General features: G+C 34.8%; 1 protein-coding gene across 1 annotated transcript; it reads left to right on the top strand.

Annotated features, from left to right (window-relative positions):
- Positions 1–21,186: 21,186 nt before the first annotated feature.
- Positions 21,187–21,456, top strand: LOC125850997 (protein SRC1-like). Its single transcript, XM_049530796.1, has one exon. The coding sequence runs from the start codon at positions 21,187–21,189 to the stop codon at positions 21,454–21,456; it is 270 nt and encodes an 89-aa protein (XP_049386753.1).
- Positions 21,457–22,894: the final 1,438 nt, after the last annotated feature.

Genomic DNA, 22,894 nt, shown 5'->3' with positions numbered 1-22,894 from the left:
GGGGGGGGGGGGGGGGGGGGGGGGGGGGGGGGGGGGGGGGGGGGGGGGGGGGGGGAAGGTGGCGGAGGGGTAATTGTTTTTTTTGAAAAACAAAAAATATTAGTGGTAGGTTGGGTGGTAGGTGGGGGGGAGGGGCGCTTGGGGGTGGGGGTAGGGGTTGCCAAATTTTTTTTCAAATTTTTTTTTTAAAAAAATGTCTTTTTAATTTTTTTTGGGGTGGGGGTACAGGGGTGGGGTTGGAGGGTAGGGTTGGCAAAAAATTAAAAATTGGGGGTGGGGCAGGTGGGGGTGGGAGTAGGGATGCCAAATTTTTTTTGTCAAAAATTCCAAAAAAAAATTTCAATTTTTTTTTTTTTGGGGTGGGGGTACAAGGGTGGGGTTGTAGGGGTAGGGTGGGATGGTAGGGGTTGAGGTATTAAACTTAGCTTTGATTTAATATTTTTTGTCTTTAGGAGATTAAAGTGGGTTACAATCATTTTACCCAAATCATATTTGATCAAATCCATATTTACCCATATTTTATATGGGTGGATTGTGATCCTTATAATACCATGCATAGTAGAGGTGGGTGACAAATGAGTGGTTTGGATTAGATTTGGATGGATCGAATATGAATTCAGTTAAAATGGATAAGATGTATTACTTATACCTTCCATTTGGAAGTATTAGTAATACACATGATTTAATATCATGGGATAAGTCTATATAAAGATAAAATATCTCTCAAATCATTTTAATTTTTTTTCTTGATTTTATATTTTTATATTTGTGCTAGTAAATATATTTAAATAAATTAGCTTACAATTATTTAGAGAGTGTTGTTTGTTACTAAATAAATCCAATACAAATCAATACAATATTCTAAATGTGTTGTAAAATTAAAGCAAAATAAGACAAGAAATATATAAGATGAGAACAATAGAAATAGGGAGATAAGAGATGAGAACTTTTCTTATTCTTCCAAGTATTCAAGTGTTCATCAAATCTTCAAGTCTATCCAATATGAACTCTAATGCCTCTATTTATAGTATTACATAGATGCATACAAAAGGTTAGTCAGAAACATGACATTAACCATGAAATTTATGAAGACACTAGCCATGGAAGGTTATGGAGGAGTGGGAGTTACTATACATTATGGCGTAATTACATCTTGAAGTTATAGACATCCACATAATATATTTACAACACTCCCCCTTGGATGTCCGATAATATGCCTCATTAAAATCTTATTAGGAAAATCTCTGTGGGAAAAATTCTAGTGAAGGAAAAAGAGTACATATTTCTAGTAATATGTGTTGGTTGTTGCCTCATTAAAAACTTTACTTGGAAAATCTATTCGGACAAAACCTTAGCCAAGGAAAACAGAGTGTAGCAATATTTACTCCCCCTGACGAAAACATCACTTAACATTTCAGAGATAACACATATCAATCTTGTATAAATTTTGTTGAAGATCGTACTTGGAAAAAACTCCGGTAAAATATGCTTATTTTGTTTCCTTCAATATGTTCTTATTTCATTTGAGTTACCCAAGCAACATTGTCTTCGTATATTACTGAAACCTTCTCCTCAAAGAAAAATATGCATCTCCACTTATTTTATAAGTTGTTGCTATCTTGATTAGACTTGAATATGTATCAACAACTGACTGCCTTGTAAATTTGAAAATATGACAGTACCCTCATATGCAAATAGATTGTTTGAAGAAAGGACTTCATGTAATACCTTCCATTTATATAACCAATAGAACCTTGACAGTATTGGTTAGAAATATTAAATTTATACCAATTTAATACCAATCAAATATCTCCAAGTGAATTATCTCTTCCTTGCACATTAATAAAAATATTATCTCATGAATATTAATAACAGAAAAAATATGTGCATCAATTGCACTAACACATAGTATGTGCAAATTATTTTCATAAGATCGAAATTGATCTTTCTTTATATTAAGAGATCTCACAATCATTGGTGTACTATTTAATGGAATCACTTTAAAACCTTTTAAATCCTTCAAAGATTTTCATAGAACATTCACTGTCCAGATAGACATGACAACAATTTTAGTATACGTATTCAAGTATTTCATCTATTGCAAGTTTGAAAGAAACCTCATTGCATCCACCACAAGAGAATATATCTCTATACAATAATGTCAGGATTTTTGTGAAAAAATTTTATGCCCAAAGGAACAATCTGTACTTTAAATCTTACAGTTATACTTTAGTCATAATAATTCATTTGTACCTTAATGACATTCTTAATCTATGGACTGTAAGTCCAAAACATCACTTTTCAAGTGAAATAAAAAATATATTTGAATTGTGTATTTTACTTGTCAATTATTTATCAGTTCATATTATTTGACAGATTTAAACTCAAGATCCTTATTACCATGTAATGTTGAGCGCCACATTATATCAAAGATACCGTCAAAGGTCATTTTGTTATCGATTCCAATATGACATAACTATCGAGATCTCTTCATTTTCATCATTTTTCAGATACATGAACCTTTCTCAATGTTTTATGAAGTATTATGTCATATGCTCTTTTAAAGCACTGCCTCATTATCATGATCACTTTGATAATTTTCTCCTCTCCTTTTTAAGGAGTCTTGCATTTGGAATTAATTGATCTATCATGCTTTTACCGTATCATAGAATTTGTCCTTTAAGGATCATTTATTGGAGCATTTACAACCTAATTAAAATACTGGGCCAACAAATACATCTGACAAATTGTTATCAATATTTTGCAAATGATTATCTCTAGAACTTCAAGTTCACATTTTTTTAACGAGGATTTAGGTAATTCACCCCACACATAATTTTCAGCTGCTAATCATATATCCCCCTAATGTTAGGAAATCTAACAATTACTCCTAACTTTATTTAGGGATCCATCTTTGTGCGTGGTGGGGCAATAAAATCATATGTGTACACATCAAATTTTTAGATGGAAATTATTTAATTCCTGACCCTGAACCAATTGTGATGGGAGAACCTTGTTGGTTTGGTGCATGCATATTAAATAAACTCATTTCATACCAAATTTTATTTGAGAGTTTTGTTCTCATAATCAATGATTTAGCTATAATTGGAGGCATACAATTTCTGCTAAACCAATCAACATGATCAACCTACTTTTATAATTTGGAATTGTGCTCTTAATTTAAGATTTCAAGCAAACAACCTTAAAAAAATCAATTTGTATGTTGATAGAAATGCGCATGTGACCATACCATAGATCCATCTATTAAATCATAATAGTAAGCGGTCCACATGGCAGGTGAACAGACTCATATTAACCTGTTTATACGTTCCAAATAACTTCAGGGGTTTCAATCTCAACCTTAGCTGTTACAATAATCATTTTATCATGAGAACGAGCAACGAAAAAGAATTCTTGAAGAATCTTTTATTTCTTCAACATATAGCCACGTGAATTCTCAATTTATTTTGCTTCATATTTGAATCAGAATGACCAACCGATTATGTCAACTGATATTTATTCTAGTAAACTTCTAGTTTAGTTTTGCATTTCATCATCATACCCATATTTGTATACAACAAACAAGAGGAAAAAATGGCTAATCTTTTACATAATTATTTAGACCTACTTCGATTGTAGTAATTTGAAGATATTAAATCTTCCTATAATTTATAACCTCAATATAATAATTTTTTTCTTTTCAATTCATTTGAAACTTAAAAAAGTTTTTTTTTGAGACTTACTACAACCCCAATACTATGAACAATTTCATTTCTCTGGATAGTAATTAACAAATTAGCCCTTTCGAAACTCTCAATTTATTTTGTGTCTACCACAAATTTCACAACACCATTCTTATGATAACCATCTCCTTTAAGGAGAAAATTATTATTATTATTGTCATGGTTAAAATTATTACATGCAAGACTTATTTCTTGACGACCAATGACAAATTTGTGTTACAATAGTATTTATTTTGTTTCATGACCACAACCTATATAGGAAAAAAAAAATTCTTTCTTTTATCCTTCAATAGTTCATAATAAAACATACCTCAATATTTGTGTAGTACTCAAAATATATGACCAAATGATTATTTATGTCAAAGTATTTTTTTTAATCTCAAACCTCCCATATAGGTGAGATGTTGCATTAATCCAACCATATATGAACATGTCCTTATCTTTACGAACAAAAGTAACATTTTTTCAAGAAATAGACTATAACCATTTGTACATGCTCCATAAGTTTTGATTAGAAACACATTGTCATACGTTAATATTTGACATATTTATATGACCCACCTCAACATCACCTTGAAAGTCAAGTGAACTACCACTTTGTATTCCTTTATTTTGATGGAGGATTTACAAAATTTTTCAAATTGGGTTGCACCAACAACAATGGGCCCAATAACTTTTCATACCACTTTGATGGACAAAAATTACCTTCACATTTTAAGGACCATCGTAGGAAACAATGTGTCCAATAACCTTTCATACCATTTTGATGGACAAAATTACTTTCACATTTGAAGGACCATCTTAAGAACTCATAATGTTCTTCCTTTTAATTACCACATGATGACCATTAACATTTTACCAAACTCATATTCATACATTCAATCACTTGTCACTTTTCAGACATATTATGCACTGCTACCACATTCACATAAGAGAATGGAGCAAATTAATTGGGCAAATTTCATGACATTTAGTCAAAAGTATATTATTGTGCCTTAATCATCGTCATATCATCACTATGACCCATTAGGACTTAAACTCAACATCTTCTCCATATAAAAAAATCTTAGCCCATAAATTAATGGGACTTGAACCCAACATATTATTATCATAGTGTGCCGAGACTTTAACTCGATGTCTAACCCGCTTGGTGCGGTAAAACTTGAATTCACCATTTTACCCTCAATCAATATATTAATAAATAACATACATTACAAAAAAATAAATACCGAATATCATAAATGTAATTTGAATTTGACTTAAAACAAGAAATAAATTAATTAATTAGAACAATATATTGGAACCATATAGAAGTCTCAAGCTAAAATAAATTAAAACCTTTTAATAGTCCTTCTCAATATTGTTATGAAGATTAAAATAATTTACTAACCATTTTAAAATAATCACAAAACAAGCTTTGTTAGTATGAATAATATATTAATAAGTCAACAAGTAAATGTTTAGATAATGAAAAATAAAGAGGTACAAAAGTAACCAATAATGATGATCCAATCAATATGTATATGACACATAACTCAAAAATTAATCTTTTTCATGTAAGCAACTAACTTGGAGAAATTACATATCTTACATTTACCTTTCCTTTTCACGGATGGAAAAAGTCAAGTTGAAACTTGATTTCAAAAATTGGAGAATCCTGCTGATAATGTATTGTAAACCTAAATAAAAAATAGACAAGAAATATAGAAGATGAGAGCAATAGAAATAGGGAGACAAGAGATGAGAACTTTTCTTATTCTTCCAAGTGTTGAAGTGTTCACCAAATCTTCAAGTCTATCCAATATAAACTCTAATGCCTCTATTTATATTATTACATAGAGGCATACAAAAGGTTAGCCATAAACATGTCATTAACTATGAAAGTTATGAAGACATTAACCATGTAAATTATGGAGACATTAACCATGTAAGTTATGGAGGAATATCAAGGGGGAATGTTATGGAGGTGTGGGAGTTACTATACATTTTGGTGTAATTACACCTTAAAGTTATGGACATCCACATAAATATATTTACAACAAAATGTGAGTTGTTTAATATTTACTAATTAGAAAGGTAAATATATTATCACATGAATTTTATGATCTTAATTGAATGTATTATTTGTTGATATACATATATATTCTAATTATTTATATTTTGAACAATTTATACAATAGCAAACATATTAAAACTACAACTGACAATTTTTATGTGTAATAAATGTAGATCGTTTATTTAATTTTACTATTATTTTGTCACGATCCAAAAATGGATGCGATGACACTCGTCTTATCCCACCAAGACAAGTCAGCCTAAAACCCAATTTTATACTGTGAATGCGGAAGTAGAACGAGAATAAAAGTTTAATACCATAAAATAATGTGGAAATTTATAATGAACATAAATATACCCCAAAAACCTGGTTGTCACGTGCACAAAACCTCTAATGTATTACACTAGAATTGAAAGAAAACACAGGTCTCAAATGATGTTGTCTCTAAAATAAAACAGGATCATATATAGGAGTAAGAAGGTCGAGATGACAAACAACTACCTCATAAATCTCCATAGGAAGCCTTAGAAAAGAAGAGAATAGAAAGTATCGCAAAGATTCGGGCTCGTAACCTACAAAAATGTAGAAGCAAGGGGTGAGTACAAAGCCACACGGTACTCAGCAAGTAAACTTCTAAACACAAGCTAAGGGAATATAATACAGGTACTCTTTATGTCACGACCCAGGGGTATACCCTAGAAGTAACATGGCGTCATGACCCCGAAGGGGTCTCATATAATCCCTTAGCATATCATGAACATAAGATAATAGAAAATATGGGAAATTTAAAACTTTTTTACAATTAAAGCCATTTTCATAAAAGCAAGCGGAAGTCTTTCTATACTTTGTCTCAACCCATCTAATACAACTATAGAATAAACTCTTGGGACACAGCCCATCCAATAGTCTCAAAACATGAAATAAAGACATAAAGGAAATGGTGGGTTTTGTCCTCGAAGCTATGAGGACTCACCAAGATCTTCAACTCCTTAGCTCCGTAGAAACCTATCTCCAAGAATAACACTCAAGTCTCCAAACCCTTCATTTGATTACAATGTAGGTAAAGTATGCGTTAGTACAAATGTACTAAATATGTTAGCTAGCATAATCATAAGAGCATAAGGCAAGGGTTAGTCAATATAAGACATAATCCAAAATCATATGAAATACTTCATGAAACATAAACTATAAGAATAAGAGACAACATCACAATAATAATCAAAGTCTCCAACATAAGCATCATATAAGCATTATTTGACTCTTAGTCGTCTATACCATAATAGAACTATTCTCAAGTAACCTAAAGCATACATGTGCAATGCATGAATAGCATCCCATAATACCACCCAAGCTAAGTATCCCTGTTTGGCCATCTTAATCATAGCCTATACGCATGGTCAAGTCTTAAGCTTTTCTACCATAAAGGAACCATATATACTCCTAAGTAACCTCAAAGCACACTTGTGCAATGTATGAAAGGCATCCCATAATACCCTCCACACTAAGCATAACCTTGAAGTCATCCTAATAATATTTACCCTTCTTTGGTCTCATTATTAGCTTAATTCATGTAGACAAGGGAACTATCACCTTTAGTCAATTATATCATGGAAGGCAACTATAGCAACAATCCATAAGCATAACTCATGTAAAACAACACTCATAAGGCAACCTTAAGTCATACTTGTGCAATGCATGAGTGACATCCCATATTACCACTCATACTGAGTACTTCTTTAGGTCATCATACTCATGCTTCTTGGTTTGGAACCTAGTCCCTTTCTTTAGACCTTAGAACACTATGAGATACTCTTTTAAGCACATCTTAGTTCATTATTAGGTTGAACCCTATGAGATACTTCTCTTAGCATGTCTAGGTTCATTGTTAATATGGACACTATGAGATACTATCTTAAGCATGTCTAAGTCCATTTATACTCTTGAACACTATGAGGTACTTCACTAAGCCTATCTTAGTTCCTTATTATTTTGAACCCTAGGATATACTACATTAAGTACATCTTAGTTCATCAAGATTGAACTCTAGGAGATGCTACTTAAAGCATAATCTTAGTTCACTAAGGTTGAACTCTAGGAAATGTTTCCACAAGCATAATCTTAGTCCATTAAGTTTGATCTCTAGGAGATGCTCCTTCAAGAACAATCTTAAACCATTACTTGTATTGGACTCTAGGAGATGCTACATTATGCATAATCTTAGCCCGTGAAGTTTGAACTCTAGGAGATGTTACATTGAACACAATCTTAGTTCATAACTAATATTGTTTAATTGGGATATAGCTTTAACCGACATGAGAACATATTACCTATCACATGATCTCTTCAAGGTGTTACCCACACCGTCAAGGGTTGGTCCACTTGCCTAAGGTAGAACCGGGTTGTTAGCTTAGTTGGATCCACTAGCTAACTTTCCTACGGGGCACATAGTTATGGAATACGGAGATTGCTACTACAAACCCAAAACTCCACTAGGTGAAGGCTTCCATCTCATGAGACACACGTTGGGAAATCCGGACTATTCTAGGTGAGAGATCCCATGTTGGAAGCCCAAACTCAACTAGGTGTGAACCTCCATAGAAGCCCAAACTCATCTAGGTGGGAACCTCCATCTCATTTCAATATCCACTCGGTGCTAGGCCTTAATCCCACAAGATAATCATTAAGTCTCTACTTTGACTCAGGTTTATGGAAAGATGTCCTTGACAACCAATCCATGCTAATACCTCTTTAGACTATGTGTGAGAAACTATCACCATCCATGACTTAGGTATGAAGGCCCTATAGCCTTAGGTTCAATTAGGTAAGAGAAGCCCTTCAACCCTAAAACCATTACTATGTGAGAAGTCTTTCATGTTAAGTTCATCCTCATGTCTAACATCATGTCTAGAATTCTACATTAGACAAGGATATAATTATAACTTAAGTGACTCTATCACTTCCTACCATTTATGATTCATAAGGTGAATTAGGTAGGTATATATATTTTATCACAATTTTATTCATTGGCCTTGTATTCACATGTAAATTTTACTCTCAAAGCCTTAACATCTATAGTTAATCATATTAGCTTCACTCTAAACCCCTAGTGATCAACATTCACAAGTATGAGTCTTCATTCTTAATCACTCTTCACCATGTGCAACGACCCGTAAAACGAATAAGTGAAACTAGAGCCTAACTAGTGAGTGTGTGAGTTTGGTGTGAGGTTTGAGGGTGTTTAATGTTGTCCCGATCCATGGTTGAGAGGTTTAGGGATTAAACGTCAAGGTACGACTATCCAAGGACCATCCTAAGGGTCCTTGAGGAGGACCATAAATCCTAACCCCTAAGGCCCCTTGAAACCAACAAGCTGCCCAAGACTTGGTGAACTACGGAAGGGGACCACACCCCGTAGGTCCATCCACGCCCCGTGGATGGCCTCTGTGGGTCATGGCCCCCAAAACCAAGCCACGGTACCAAACCACGCTTGATCAGGATGGGGCGTGACCCAGACCACGGTCCGTGGTTTGGTGGTCGCGGTTCACCTATGCAACTGTCAAGTGGGTTCAGCCAAAGTGGGGGTGAATTGGTAAAGTCACCCTACGTCTTGTTTGGTTGGGGGATGGTTTTAATCAGTTATTTATGGTATTTTAAGAGTTTTTAAAGTATTAAAACACATTTTCAACTCATTATTTCAAAACACCCCAAAGTTAGAAATCTCTCTTCTCCAAAAGCTCTCTCACTAGAAACCTTCGTTGGAGGTGAAGACTTCAAGCTTCCAAGGTCAAATGTTCAAGTTTTTCAAGGGATTTTTGTGGATTTCTTTTCTAAAAGGTATGGTGGTATTTATCCTTAACTTATTATCTTTCAAGGAGCCAATTTCAAAGTGATTTCAAATCTCCAATGTTTACCCAAAAACCCTACTTTTCAATCTATGCATGGGTTCAATTCAAAACGATTTATAAAGGCATTATTGCATTGAATTGTGAATGAATTGTGGTTTTAAAGGTGAATTAAGATGATTTCTTCCTAGAACCCATGTGTTCCCCCAAATTCCTAAGTTGTAATTTGAGATTGGGATTTGATTAATTATGAAGTATATGAATTGTTTATGTGTATATGGATATAGAATGTTGAAATTATGTTATTACTCTTGCCTAATTGTATTGATCTAAGGTGTGTGGGTGAATGTGATCCATGACCTTGAAAGGGAAAGGTATGAAGGTTAATGTATGATAATGATGTGAAAGATATGTATGTGGTTTCAATGATAGTATGTTGATCATGTTTAGATTGTAATAGTGTTATGGTTGAAAGTATATTCTCTATTAACACTCATGAATGATGATGATGGAATGTGAAGGGATTTCTTCTATGAATTGTATATCTTGAATTGGTAGGCTTGTGTATCCTATTCTTGTATAAATGAATGTAAAGGTGATTGTGATATCTTGAATTGGTAGGCTTAGGCATCCTCCTCTTGTATAATGAATGTATCTTGACTTAATGTCTTAATGTCTTGAATTGGTAGACCTAATATTGGTAGCCTTTCATGAATGAATGAATGATGAAGTATTCTAGGTTAAACCTTGGATTGGTAGACCTAATGTTGGTGGCCTTTCATGAGGAGTCTAGGAACTAATGTGATGTTAACCTTGAAACGGTAGACCTAATGGTGATGGCCCTTTCTTGTGTGAAATTATGAACCTAGAAACGGTAGACGTAATGGTGGTGTATCTTTCTAGGAAAGTCAATGAGCTATCCTTGAATGTACCTTGAATCGGTAGACCTAATGGTGGTGGCCTTTCATGTGTAATGTGCTTTGGGATGGTAGGCCTAATGCTGGTGGCCCTCTCAAGTACAATGATGTAATGTGATTGAAATACTTTATGTGAATGTAGGCTAAGCACCGAGTGGATATGGTAAGATGGAAACTCTCTCAATGTTAGGCTAGGGTTCCAATGAACATCTTCATATCCCATAACTATGTTACCACATAGGATATTAGTTATTGGATTCCATCCAAGGTAATGTTACCGGTCTTCCTTAGGCAAGTAGACCACATTTTTACGGTGTGGGGTTATATGACACCGGATTCCATGTCAAGCTNGGTGGTATTTATCCTTAACTTATTATCTTTCAAGGAGCCAATTTCAAAGTGATTTCAAATCTCCAATGTTTACCCAAAAACCCTACTTTTCAATCTATGCATGGGTTCAATTCAAAACGATTTATAAAGGCATTATTGCATTGAATTGTGAATGAATTGTGGTTTTAAAGGTGAATTAAGATGATTTCTTCCTAGAACCCATGTTTTCCCCCAAATTCCTAAGTTGTGATTTGAGATTGGAATTTGATTAATTATGAAGTATATGAATTGTTTATGTGTATATGGATATAGAATGTTGAAATTATGTTATTACTCTTGCCTAATTGTATTGATCTAAGGTGTGTGGGTGAATGTGATCCATGACCTTAAAAGGGCAAGGTATGAAGGTTAATGTATGATTATGATGTGAAGGATATGTATGTGGATTCAATGATAGTATGTTGATCATGTTTAGATTGTAATAGTGTTATGGTTGAAAGTATATTCTCTATTAACACTCATGAATGATGATGATGGAATGTGAATGGTTTTCTTCTATGAATTGTATATCTTGAATTGGTAGGCTTGTGTATCATATTCTTGTATAAATGAATGTAAAGGTGATTGTGATATCTTGAATTGGTAGACTTAGGCATCCTCCTCTTGTATAATGAATGTGTCTTGACTTAATGTCTTAATGTCTTGAATTGGTAGCCTTTCATGAATGAATGAAGGATGAAGTATTCTAGGTTAAACCTTGGATTGGTAGACCTAATGTTGGTGGCCTTTCATGAGGAGTCTAGGAACTAATGTGATGTTAAACCTTGAAACGATAGACCTAATGGTGGTGGCCCTTTCTTGTGTGAAATGATGAACCTAGAAACGATAGACGTAATGGTGGTGTATCTTTCTAGGAAAGTCAATGAGCTATCCTTGAATGTACCTTGAATCGGTAGACCTAATGGTGGTGGCCTTTCATGTGTAATGTGCTTTGGGGCGGTAGGCCTAATGTTGTTGGCCCTCTCAAGTACAATGATGTAATGTGATTGAAATACTCTATGTGAATGTAGGCTAAGCACCGAGGTGGATATGGTAAGATGGAAACTCTCCCAATGTTAGGCTAGGGCTCCAATGAACATCTTCCTATCCCATAACTATGTTACCACATAGGATATTAGCTATTGGATTCCATCCAAGCTAATGTTACCGGTCTTCCTTAGGCAAGTAGACCATATTTTTACGGTGTGGGGCTATATGACACCGGATTCCATGTCAAGCTCACATGGTCTATGTCGGTTAAACGCTTATTCCCATCATGTGAGATGTACATTATGGTTTCATGAGAAGTTCTATGAAGTGTGGGTGGTAGTATGAGATGCCATCCCTGCATTGCACGAGTAGGCTTTGAGAGGGTCATAGTGAGTTCTCTAAGTCTTAATGACTATTGTATGAAAGTCCTCTAAATGAAGTTAATGAAGAATGTTGACTCTTATATGCTTAAATGTAAATGATGCATGATACTTGGATTATATTATGAATTATTTCCTTGTCATGACTTGTTGTATATGAATGTGCCTTGCTTATGGTGACTTCAAAGGAGTACTTAGTGTGAGTAGTAGTATGGGATGCTACTTGTACATTGCACAAGTATGACTTAGAGTTGTCTTAGGTAATGGTCCTTATGTGATGATATGACTTATGGAATGTTTATGTCTCTTATGTATGAGATTGTGTAAAGATGGAAAGGTTGAATGGTAAACTTTGGTGACTTTAATGTAGTACTTTAGTGTGGATGGTGGTATGAGACGTTATCCATACATTGCACCACTATATAAAAAATTATCATTAGCGGCAATTAAGAACCGCTAAATATATATTTTTAGCGGTAATTAGCACTCTTTGTATATGTCCCTAAAGCCTTTAGTGACATTGGTTCTAATGGCACTTAACTAATGCCGGTAAAGACTTTAGCACTCTTTATTAATGTCAATATGCATTGCCGCTAAATGTTGTTTTTGTTGTAGTGCACAAGGTATAGCATGAGGGTTACTTGAGGTGAAGACTTAAAGTAAAGGTAATGGTTTACATGGTTGATTATGTTCTAATGTGGATAAATGACTTGTATGTTGGTTATGTTTGAATATTATGCCTCTTATGTTTATGTTCAAGAAGTCTTATCAAAATGGCATAAAAGCATGACTTTCAAATAAATGTCCATTTTAAGCATGTTTTTGAATGGCTATCATACTTAGTGCTTAATTGTGCTAACCCATTCTTCTTCATGTTTTACTACAAGTGTAGGTTCCGGCAAGTGAGTTGTTTTCTCTAGATCAATGACTTGGATTAGAGATTCTCCAAGACTAAGTGGTATGACCTCATAGATCGAGGACAAGTGTTTAGAAATTTCTTTTCTTTCACGTAAAAGACTATTGTTAGACTTTTCGATTGTAAAGGGTCATGTCCCTAGTTATGTTTTGGATGTTGTTTTTAGATGGCCATGTGAGACAATAGAGTTCCGTCGTGTCTTTCAAAAGATTTTAATGAGTATTTTGATCGTATGGTTTTACATAAAGTTTTAATTCCGTACTATTTCTCTTATCGAATGCAATGAAATGCTATGAGTCTTGTATGAGACCCCTTCGGGGTCAAGTACACCGTGTCACATCTAGGGGCTAGCCTTGGGTCGTGACACCATGAAAGCATCTTATGAATCTAGATTACAAGGCATTCAATCACATTCTTCATTACTAGGTGATTCTAGCCACAATTCTTCCTAAAGGTTCAATTTCAACTTTACAAGTCAAGATCAATCATATTCAATAAGGTCTAGTTCAATCCATGAATATGTATTCCTAACCTTGAACAATTACTACACATGACATTGATTTAAGAAGATCACCTATGAACCTTCAATTTCACCTCTAATGGCATAAACCCACAAAATATCAAATTCATCAAATAAACTAGGGTTTACCATGGAAATCACATAAATTCATCATAATATCATAATTCAATGCTAATAAAATCATAATTACGTATTATCCACTAGATTGGAATCATGCCTAAACACTACCCACAATGTATAAGGAAACCCTAGCTAGAATTAGGTTTTTGACTTCACAATTGGGGGAAAACCTAGGGGGATCTATGGGTGGAAGAACCCATAGATGATTAAGATAACATACCTCAATTCAAAGCCCTAATCAAGCTTGAAACAATGGAGGAAAATCTGCCCCTCTTCCTTCTCTTCTTCTTCTTCTTGTTCACTTCTAGAGAGAGAATTATTTGGAGAGAATTTGGGTTCTTTGACGAATGAGTTAATTGATTTGGTTTAATACTTAACTAACCAACCTTCCTTAACCCCTAACTAATTACTAATTAATTCCCAAATCCCTAACTTAAAAACTGCCCTTGACTCACAAACCATCCATAGACCGTGGATGGGTCTACTGCCCGTGCTGCACACTCGTAGGTGTGGTATTGTGGCTAGACAATGCAGGCCAACTCATGCCTTGACCCACGACCCCAACCCACAGGGCGTGGGTCTACCTACGGCAGTAGATGGCATCCGTAGGTGCTGCCAAATTGACAGCTGTTGGGGCTGTTTTGAGGTCCGGTACAAAGGATTGATGTGTCACGTTCCTAACCATAGGATTGCTCCACTATAAAGGTCGGGCATTCATTACTACGTATATAATTACCAACATCTCCGCTTTCCCTGCTCTGATATAAGTTGAAATTCTCAAAGTGGAGGGGGTATACAGCGAAAAAAGCGTCGGATCACCCTGGGTTACTGAAGAGTCGTTCGACTTTTCGGTGACCGAATAAGAGAGGTTTTTACCACTTTCTCTTCTCTCCAGCACTCTCGGACCAATCATCTTGCTGCAACAAAGCTTCCTCCTCAAGGACCCCTTGGGTGGTCCTTGGGGGGTCGTACCTCGACGTTTAGCCTCTAAACCCTCCATTCTAAGTATGGGAATCATTTTTGTGATTTTTAATCCTCATATCACACTCTAAAACTCTTACGAAAAGCTCTAGAACTCTCTAGTTCAACTTACTAGTTTCCGGGGCGTAATACTATACTCCCCAACCGAACCTCCACAACTACAATCTGCATAAAAATCAGCCCAACCTAATAATAGTTCACAAATAAATAGTACATAACTCAATAACAACACTCTAACAATTATAAATCAGCAACACACGGGATCAAGTTCACCACTCACAAGTTCCACAGAAAGGCACTTGCAAGTTCATAAATGATATAGATATACAGTGCAGTGTCAAATATAGTAATACATTTCTGGCCTAACGATACACACCCATTGTCTCTCAGTCCAGGACCCATGGGGAACATATCTATCCATGCATCCACCGCGGCGTGCGACAGGACCCTTGATAATAAAATCCATCACGGCGTGCGACATGTCCCTTGATAATAGAATCTGTTGCGGCATGCGACACGTCCCTCGAATCATAATATTCATCGTGGCGTGCGACACGTCCCTTAAAATGGTACATTCTCTCTAATTTCTTATTCTTTCTCAATTCACATAACATTTGTCACAACCATGTCTCAGAACCAATGCAAATGACATGTTCACACAAATAATGAGGAGATAACCATTTTCATAACAATGCACAATTCGCATGAACACACTCCTGATACAATATCAACAATGAATCAATAAGTCTTTCAAACCATTCTCAATACATCACACACCAATGATTAATCGCATTGCCTTTTATTATCTCATTTCATCATTAGAATTATTCAATATGGACAAATCAATCCATCACCAAGTCCCATTACTCCCCAACACATATCATAAGGAAATACACGATTCTATATACTTAACAAGGATTGAGAAATCCACTTGTCTCGAACAACCGAACAATTATTCCAGGACATGAGCCTCCCCCTTTTGGTGGGATTCCAAACCAATGCAATCTATTCAAATAAACAATTACAATAAGATTTTGAAACCAACAACACTCATATTACTATGTGTCTAGTCTAGACCCAATAACTCACTCAAATTTATATTCAAGCTTCTAATCTTTATACCAATTAATATGTCAACTCTCATGTTTTTCAAATTTCAAGCCTAGGGTTAAGTTTTAATTCCTCCAAATATCATATAAATCTAATGGTATCATATAATACAATACCCTTTATATTTAATTACTTATCTCAATATGCCAAAACTTGAATCATAACGTGATAACTATAAGAAAGATCTCAAATTGAATTTCCAATTTATACAATCCATATTTAAAGATAAAAATAAATGCAACTGACGAAATACTTACAGAAGGCTACTTGCATGTCTATGTTAATTATATAACATCCCTTCCCAATAATTGGTAATCATTACCATCATATGGGTACATATTTTGGAATTACACAAACTATATGTACATAACTCTGATGACAGCAATAGATGCACCTCTAAACCTATAGTTATGTGCACAAACTATATGTACATAACTCGAGGCTTTTGGTGAGTGTCTGTGCCATTAGGTAGTTTAACTTTTAAGTTAACGCCTAAGCTTGACTTTTGTTAACATTCTGAGCAAACAAGCTCAGACGAGAATTTCATCAGTGCGGTTAACTCTGAAATGTTGAGTTTTTTATAGAAAGACCCTTCTCTGAAATGTTGAGTTTTGTCTAGAAAGACCCTTCTTTTAGATCCTAAGGCTTCCGGACTAATTTTGAGCCCCCTTGTGGATTTTGACTTAAATAGAATTAGGTGTGGGACCCATATTCTTTCAAGATGACCTCATATAAAAGTTCTAACTACTCCATTGATTTCAAAATATCAAATTTGATTGGTTAGCATATCTCATTTGTGTGTATGAGGTTCTAAACCAATCCCGAGCCCCCAGGCAAAGCCTAGGGACTTTGATGAAATTTTTGGTGCTTGAGTTATGGTGCAACGCTTTTGCGCCCCAAGGTTCGCTTAAGCTGATGTTGCTTTTGCAATAAGGTTCCCACTTAAGTGAGGCTATCCAGTCAGGTGGTGTTCGCCTAAGTGACCCTGCCCTCGCTTTTTCAACCCTTGCTTTTGCGGCCAAGGTTAGCTCAAACGAGGCTCACTTTTGCGGGCAAGAGATTGCAGAAGAGATGTCCGCCTATTCACGACCTGTCGCTTAAGAGACATTGGTGCCCCTTAAGCAAAGTTCGGACAGTCTTTTAAAGAAGACTTGGTTGTGAATTTCGGCTTTTTTTGTTATTGTTTAGGCAATTTATCCCTCTCCTGAGCTGCATTTTTAGTGATTCAAAATCCTAATATCGTGAAGGTTGTGGCTTCAATATTGTGGGGTGATTGAGAAATATTGTACAACCTCCATTTGAGGTGAATTTCCAAATTTGTAGGTTGCCTTACCTTCAATGTTTTTGTAATTCCTTGGTTGATTGATTTATCTATTCTAAGCTTCGGATTGTGTTCCATTTTGGAACACAAGTTGGGGGCATTGATTAGGACCTCTTGACGGAGTCAATTTCAAAAATTTTGGTGTGGGTCCCATAATTCCTATATGACTTTGAAAATGTACCTATTTCATTTTAAGTGTTCTTGGTGCCGAAACGACTATACTAACGTTGTGATCCTATTCTTGACAACATGGCAACATTTAGAGGCCGTTCGGAAAGGAAAATCTTTGTTCATGTGATTTGGAACGCGCAGTCGTTCTACATGTAGGCCACAATTTCCTTTCCTTATAGACTAAGCTGAATTGCAAAAATTCATATTGATTAGAGTGCATTGGAAGAGGGTACCTAGTTGTTCTTTTTTCCCTTCTTAGATACTATATTTTAGGGTTGATCGCCATGTGTTCGAGTGTAGTACCATGCTAGTTGGGGTTTATGTGTGTTGGTGCATGCAGTTGTGAATAACTTGGGGTATTTTTTATTTGGAGCATGTTTGGCCTTAGTACTCTAGGATATACTAGTGTTGCCTTAGACTTGCGAGCCTTGTTTTCATCTCTGACTTCGTTTTGAAAAAACTAGATCCTTGTAGACTTGAATAGAAAAATGGAGTTTGATAGTATGAGCCTTAGTTTAGGAGATTCACATTTTTATAGACTTTTTGTCTTTTCCCTATGTTGTCGGCTCTGATGCGTTACAAGAGGTTTTGCACTTTCGCAGCGACTTGGAATTTAGGTTGTTCTAGGCTTGGAGCCTCATGTTGATGCTAGTGGGTGGAAGTGATCGAGTTTTAATATTGAGATCCTCTTCGGAGTCGACACACCCTTGTTACTCTTACTATTAAGGTTGGGGTTTGACTAGATTTTATGGTTATTTTCAATTAGAGGCTGATATTTATGGTTTTGAGGCCATTATTTCCAATCTAAGGTTGATATTTACAATTGGAGGCCATTATTTCCAGTCTAAGATCAATGCTTTACGTTTCAAGGCCGTTAACTCTAGCTAGATGCCATCACTGGGGTTTCAGCCTCGGTGTACACCTATTTGATCTGGATTGAGGCCCTTTATTCATATAGTTTTAGATATTCTATATACATGTCGGGCTTATGGGGTTCGTACGGGTTTTATTTTAACTTGCAAACGAGTGTACCTTTTGAGCTTATGAGGTCCATTTAGTTTCGTTGTACTTAGATTTACTTTCTGTATGCTCGTGTGCTTTCTTTCATATCCGCTTTAACCTTTGTTTGTGTCTTGCTTCTATCTTTTCTTATTGATTTTACCTTTATTGCTTAGTTGACCTATGATGCCTATTAAGTACCTTCATTTTGGTACTCATGCGACATTCTGCGTCATTTTCGTGATGCAGGTCCAAGTACCAGTTATCAGTGGTGATCGTTTGTGCCATCTTTTTGCAGTTTGTGGGGATAAGAGACGAGGGTGAGCATTTTGGATCTTAGATCAACTTGTCTCCTTGTGTATAGATGTTTTGCTCATTTTTCTTTGAGACGACTTGTTGTGGTTCACTTTTGGGACTTGTATTTTCATATTAAATAGCTTTGTACCTGACTTCTAGGTTTTGGGAGGATTTCTATTGTATATAGATTTTTGTTTGCTTCTATTTTGTCTTATTTTAATTTCTAGTGCTATTGCTTTTTAGTTCTATCTTTATACTCACTATTGTAATTTAGGGTACAGGTTGACTTACCTACTGGTGGGTTATAGTAGGTGCCATCATGACATAGGAAGTCAGGTAGTGACATCATGATTTGAGGGAAAATCCATAGATACTTTTATTGCTTTTATGGTCACTTTGTTTCACACTTACACGTAGTGTATGTGTTACATCCAACCATTCTTATGATGTTAGAAAAGCTTGTGTCAAACTTAGTAGTATTCCGCATATCTTATATGTACTATGTTGGTATCCTTTATCACATCTTATGATTTGAGACTTGTAATTGTTATATATCTTGAATTGTATTGTTATTAACTCATGCTTATATCAATTGGCTTATTTAGGATCCTCCAGGGTCTTATTCACCATGTCACATCGATGGTGTACCTTGGTTCGTGACATATCATGACTCCAATTTTTGGGTCATGACACAAGGGTTGCGTAGATTCTAAATTACTTCATTTTGTCAATTATTTTTTCATGTTCACAAAACAATCGTTCTTTAATTATCCATAAAGTTGATTTACATGCATACATATATATTCTAATTGTTGAATGTTTTGTTCCTTCTTCATTCGTTTGTGTTTATGATAAGTGTGTCGAGTAAACAAAATGTTAATCTTCTCCACAATTAATTGACTCTTTATCTTTTTGATGAGTGGAAATGAGACTGAATTTTAAGTAAAATTATCAAATGAATAATTTGAGATCTATAATCTTAAAATTAAGGTCACATAAATAATTACATAGGGCCATTAAGGTGAAAAATATTTGTATTGTCTACTTAGTGAGCCAGTTGTGAGTTATTGTATATTAAAGAACTCAAACTTAGACACTTGTGATGCCTAGATTTCATCTGTATAACATCCAACTGAGACAAAGACATATGTTTCGTGGGAAAGGAGAAATATTTGTAGCACGTGTTTCATATCATGTGTGTTAATGTTGACAAATTGGGTTAAGCACAAATCCAATCTCAACTTATTTTGTGTGACAACCAGAACATATATGATAGTTTAAGATTTGTGTCCTTTTTTACTCTAATCAAATACTTTAGACACATTTTGATACAACTATCTTTGTTTGTTCGAAAAGACAATGAACACAAATTCGATTTGGAGGAGCATATCTAGAAAAGCATACAGTTAAACTGATATTAAGAGAATCATGAAAAGAGGAAGATAATTAATGGAATCTCATTGATTTATGTTCACTAGTGCACCAGTTATAGCTTATGATTTATAATTATGAATACATGAAATGATGACATATGAGATTATATGGAATGTGATTCATATTATCTAGGCTACTGCATATTTTATGACCAATTCTTCTCTCAGAGAAAAGCTATATACTCCTAATGTATAGTTGTTAACTCTCATAGTATGTTGATCGTATGGTCTATTTCCCTCTATGAATGATTGAGGAGATGAGGAGATAATTTGTTTCTCAATTTAGAAAAGTACTTTTATTATATGTGAATGGGTAATGTGGAAAATTCGGGTCAACCCATAAGGGGTACTTTGAGGTTCATTAGGATAATTAGTTAGCCCTAATAAATTTTATATATACACAAATATGGTGTGTAATTATAAAAAAAAATAAAAATAATAATAATAATTTTAAAAACAACATATACAGAAATCAATGTAATCTTTTGCTCTATTCTCTCCTCAATCAATTAAGTTCTGGTTCTGGTGTAGGCGTTGCTCTACAACCACCATCAACCAGTCAAATTTAAATGCAGTTAATCTTTACTCTTCTACTTTCACTATGAGAAGAACAAGTAAGTTCTCTTTTTTAAATTATGTATGATATTTAATTAGATTTAAATTAATAATGTTAGGTAGTCCTACATAAACATTATTCACTTTGTTTTGAGATGGAATCCTTCCTTAAATAATGGAGTACCAAGAGGAAAAGGAGGGGTTAGGAACACACTTGGATGAATTATTGCCTTCAACATAACCAGTGGAGATGGAGATGTAACAAACCTTTATTCTATGGCTTCTGTTGGGAGATTTTTTATTTAATTATTTCCTAAATTACCAATGGTTTTTTTCTTGCTTATGGAATTAAGTATATATTAGTGTTCGAAGGATGTACACGTAAATATCAAGGTTTTCATCCGCTTAATTTTTCTATAAATAGCTACATGAGTTTGCATTAAACAAATCACTTCAATTACGAAAAATGTCAGGAATAATGCACAAGATAGAGGAGAAACTCCACATGGGAGAACACAAAGAGGATGAAGATAAGAGGAAGGAAAAGGGTGAGGGACACAAGGATAAGACGAAGGAGAAAGGTGAGGGGCATAGGGAGAAGATCAAAGAGAAGCTTCATGGGGAAGATCACAAGGATAGAGAGGAGAAGAAAAAGAAGAAAAACAAGAAGGATAAGAAGGATAAGAAGCATGATGATGTTAGCAGCAGTAGCAACAGTGGAAGCGGCAGTGATTAGATCTCATTTATATATCACTCCTTTTGCTCCTAGCTATATTTTCATTTTTTCATTATGTACTTCATTCCTCTAATAATCCTTCCTATATGATCATAGTATGAAAAATTGATCTAATATTGAAGATTGCAATATTTAAATAGGTCTGATTCATTTCATTTCAATACAAAATGAAAGGTTTTTATTTATCTATGCACATAAATATATTAGTCATTTTGGGTTGATCATATTTAATGGATATGGATGAGTTCTGCTATCTGGTGTTATGCTGTCATTATCAAAACATATATATATATATATATAATTAAAAAACCATGAATTTCAAATTTTCGCTCGATACCCTTCATAACTTATGTTAAACAAGAATAAAATTGTAATCATGCAAACATATTGTCTAAAGAGAATAAGGTTCATATATCACATATCACACATATTATCAAATCATATCATATATTTTTATAAGTGAAAACCTCAAAGTTAAAAGTTGAAAGACAAATTTATCCATCAAATAATGAACCACAATTTATCAATTAATACCTAAACTATATTCTCTTAAAAAATGTACAACAACGTAAAACAATTTATAATTTAAAATAAATAGTAAGTATTTATCATGAAAATGGTTTTGAGTCTTTTCAAATATCAGCCATTACTGTGCTCTTAAGTGATGAATCCGAGATTTGGATTCATTTACGGCTATTTTTACATAGATTTAGTGTTCTCAAATGCTTATTTTATGCCAATAACTGATGCAAAACCCTTGATTTCTAGGTAAATGGTTTGAGGAACAAAGCAAGGACACTAATTTGCAAAAAAGGAACAAAGCGAGTGGAAAGGATGAAGAAATGCAAGCTTGGTTATCGCCGAGTCCACCTGGCGAGTCACCGAATGGCTATTTGACCACCTAAAGTTCTAGTGTGCCAAGCCTTGAAGGAAAGAACCAAGTTCGCGAGAAAAAGGAGCAGTCGGCGGATCGCCGAGTGGTTCCGTGACCCAGTGTTGAATCGCCCAAATTTACAGACCTTGAGGGTGCTGAAGGCCGAGGCAAATAGGGCGATGGAAATGACCAAAGGGCGGATCGCCGAGTGGATGCGATCCCAACTTACTGCGTCGAGTGGCTCTTCGCAGCATTTTTTTGGCGACTATAAATACATTTTTGAAAATTTAGTTTAGTATCAATTGAATAGTATCTGAATTCATATTATTCTTTTGAGGATTGAGAAAAGTTTTCTCTAGTTTTTCCCAAGCTTTGGAGAATTGAAGTTTCTCATTTTCGAGAAATTGGAAGTGGGTCTTTGATATTCTTCAATTTGGAACATTGTAAAGATGAAATCAATCTTACCCAGTTGATGGAAACTCAATTTGGTAACGATTTTTACCTTTTTATAATGTCTAGCTAAAACCCCCATTCGTGGGGTGTGATTATGTGATTATGGGCTGA

Source organism: Solanum stenotomum, unplaced genomic scaffold, assembly GCF_019186545.1.
Source record: "Solanum stenotomum isolate F172 unplaced genomic scaffold, ASM1918654v1 scaffold21359, whole genome shotgun sequence".
Lineage (NCBI taxonomy): Eukaryota > Viridiplantae > Streptophyta > Magnoliopsida > Solanales > Solanaceae > Solanum > Solanum stenotomum.
This window is presented reverse-complemented; position numbering and strand designations above follow the sequence as displayed.